The sequence below is a fragment of the Neomonachus schauinslandi genome, chromosome 1 (assembly GCF_002201575.2).
Source record: "Neomonachus schauinslandi chromosome 1, ASM220157v2, whole genome shotgun sequence".
NCBI classification, from domain to species: domain Eukaryota; kingdom Metazoa; phylum Chordata; class Mammalia; order Carnivora; family Phocidae; genus Neomonachus; species Neomonachus schauinslandi.
In genome coordinates, this window is record NC_058403.1 from 80464646 (window position 1) to 80467761 (window position 3116).

General features: G+C 50.3%; 1 protein-coding gene across 1 annotated transcript; it reads left to right on the forward strand.

Annotated features, from left to right (window-relative positions):
* The first annotated feature begins 1303 nt into the window (after positions 1-1303).
* Positions 1304-2474, forward strand: LOC110582503 (transmembrane epididymal protein 1A-like). The gene has a single exon (XM_021692549.2). It carries the CDS (start codon positions 1432-1434, stop codon positions 2317-2319), a length of 888 nt encoding a protein of 295 aa, XP_021548224.1. The 5' UTR covers positions 1304-1431; the 3' UTR covers positions 2320-2474.
* Positions 2475-3116: the final 642 nt, after the last annotated feature.

The following is a 3116-nucleotide window of genomic DNA, read 5'->3' on the forward strand; positions in this document are numbered from 1 at the left end:
CTTATTTTATTTTTAAATATTTTATTTATTTATTTGAGAGAGAGAGGAGAGAGAGAGAGCATGAACGGGGGGGGGGGGGCCAGAGGGAGAAAGGAGACTCCCCACTGAGCAGGAAGCCTGACATGGGGCTCAATCCCAGGACCCTGAGATCACGACCTGAGCCAAAAACAGCTGTTTAACCAACTGAGCCACCCAGGTGCTCCTTGAAATTAATTTTTAACCATAACTTTAATATATGATAAATTATTAATTGTAATGTTTAACTTCTATTAATAAAAAACTTTAACATTTTTAAATATAATTAGGTTCTTCCCCTTTTTTTTAATGGTTCCTGCTTTGGTATTATTCGGAGGAATACTTGAACAACTTCATCATCATAGGAATTCAGCAAGGAATGTTAGTAATAACACAGTAAAATTACTAATAATCACTACCATTTACTGAGTATTTATTATGTATCAGACACTCTACATACCTTATTCTATTTAATACAAGAAGCCTATGAGGTAATTATTATTCCCATTCTACCAGTCAGGAGACAGAGGCTCAAGAAGACAGAGTAAGTTGCTCATCATCATGTGACTTACAAGTGTCGGAGCTGAAACTCAGTCATTTAGTCACGTACAAACTCGACTTCGTCAGCAGATGAGTAGATCTAGGTCCCCAACCTGGCTCTACTGTGCTGGCCACTAGATGTGATACCTGCGCGTGTGGTTTCACCCCTCGGAGACTTAATGTCACCTATAACATTTGTTTAACAAGGACTCTCTCATAGAGTTGTTGAGGGATTTAAATGAGGGAAAAAAGCTTTAATATGGCTGGCACCAAGAGACAGCCAATGCAAAAATGTCAGCCACCACCCCTTAATTACCTCTTTCCCTAGGGGCGCCTGGGTGGTTCGCTTGGTTAAGCAACTGCCTTCGGCTCAGGTCATGATCCTGGAGTCCCGGGATCAAGTCCCGGGATCGAGTCCCGCATCGGGCTCCCCTGCTCAGTGGGGGGTCTGCTTCTCCCTCTGACCCTCCCCGCTCTCATGTGCTCTCTCTCTCAAATAAATAAATATTTTTTTTTAATTACCTCTTTCCCTCCCCTCTCTTTGTGGCAGGTGGGGCAGAGGGGAGGGAAGAGAAAGGGAAAACTAGGACCTGCAGCGAGGTGCAGAGGTTGGAACCCCAAGCTTAGCTGACCTAAGTAAGGAACAGAGTGAGGTGAAGTGCCACATGGCTGGGAGAGATCCCACCCAGGGAGCGGCTCAGATGCTTCCAGCACAGACGTATGTCTTTTCGTGTGTGGGAGGTAGGGGTGGAGTTGGATCAGGAAGATCTCACCGCAGCTTAGAAGCAGCAACTCTAACTTGTGAGGAGAGCGCTGCGAGGTTGCTGCTCACCTCCCCGCTCTCGCTCTGCTGGCCCCAACACACACACCGAGACCATGGGCACCTTCCAGGGACACCTGCTGGCGGGGATATTCTTCCTCATCTTCTCCCTTTACTACTCAGTGATGGTGTCCTTGGCCCTGCTGCGGGGACAGAGGTCTCTCAGCTCCCCTTTGCCCCCAAGGGAGAAGCGAGGACACAGGTGGTGGCAGCTGATATCTGTGCAAGGGATGATGAAGTTGGTCGTCTCCCTGGGTGGCATCATTCCTGAGTTCTTCTACCCCCCTGGAGTAAACCGGATGAGGATAATAGACTGGGAGGACCCTCGGCGGCCATTCTTGTTCTGTGACAACTGGGATCATGTCACCATGTATGGGTTTTTCATGCTCAGCGGCGTGGTGGACATTGTGAGCCAGTCATGTCAAGCACGGCAGAACGTCAAGCTGGAGCGAGCAGCTGAGGCCCTGGCCTTCTGGGTGCTGACACTGTTGATGGTTGCCCACCTGGAGAACAAGGGCACCTTGGAGATCCGCGTCCATGGGCTGTTCGTAGCGCTCACCTTCCTGGTTAGCCTGGTGCTCACCATAGAGGTCTGGGTCCCTGACCAACCCACGCTGTGGGTGCTCAAGACCTGGATGGGGCTGGTGCTCAGCAGCTGGATGCTGCAGCTCTCCGTGCTAATGTACGTTCCTCCCTTGGGGCAGCCCTGGAGAGCAGAAAACCCTGGGGACCTCGCCTTCCTCCCCATCTTCTTCTGCTGGCACCTGGGCTTGGGGGTGGCCATACTGGCCACTGTCTATGGTCTCTGCAGCCTCTGGCACCATCGCTTCTCCTCCTGGAGGGAGGTCCCAGGTGCCAAGTACCAGCTGTGTCCCAGAGGCTACGGCAACGAAGAGCTGGAGAAGCTGGGGACAGAGGCCATGCTGCAGGATGGGGGCATCTAGGTATAGAATCTGTCTTTATGCTCTGCCTGTTGTCAGGAGAGTTTGGAGGGCGCCCACGGTGTGCGTAGCCCGGAAACATCCTGGGATCTACAATGTGGGCTTCTGTCACGGGAGTCACCTTCCCTGTTCCTAAATAAACCTTTCAGCTCCTCGGATTACTTCAATCTGTTACTCTGTTCTCTCCAGGTCGGCCACTGTTCGGTATGGTTCCTGACCATGGACTTACATGACGTAAGGACAAGGAGTAGGGCTTCTCTCTGACAGCTTTTGGGATCCCAGAGGAGGCGACGAAATGAGGAAATAGGGGGAGATGGAGAGTCACTGGAGACTCGGGGGACGGTTCTATCAGTTTGAGGCAGAGCTGGCTTAGTATGTGCAGCTCAAGTGTTTAAATGTGTGAAGGGGGGGGTCCATTTTTGCATAGTGGTGACGACTTCTGTTTTCTTCACTTCTCTCTGTGTTTTATGTACACTAAGTGTGGCAGGATGAAGAACCTGTTTCACTGTCGCTACAGTTGTTTTTAATCTAGACTGAATGAGGCCACTTCTGCCTTCTGCGGGAGCAAGGGCTGAGGAAAAGAGGGTGGCAGTCAATTAGCAGGGGCTCAAGTCTGAGAGAAAGGGGGCAAAGGAGGAAGGGAGTCCCAAAGGTGGGTGTAAGAAACAAGGATGACTGAAATGTAATTTCCAGTTGCTCGGGTTTTGCTGTGATAGAAAACTCCATTGTTCCAACTCTTCCAGTGAAATCTGTGTTACAAGTCCTGTGTGTGTGTGTGTGTGTGTGTGTGTGTGTGTGTG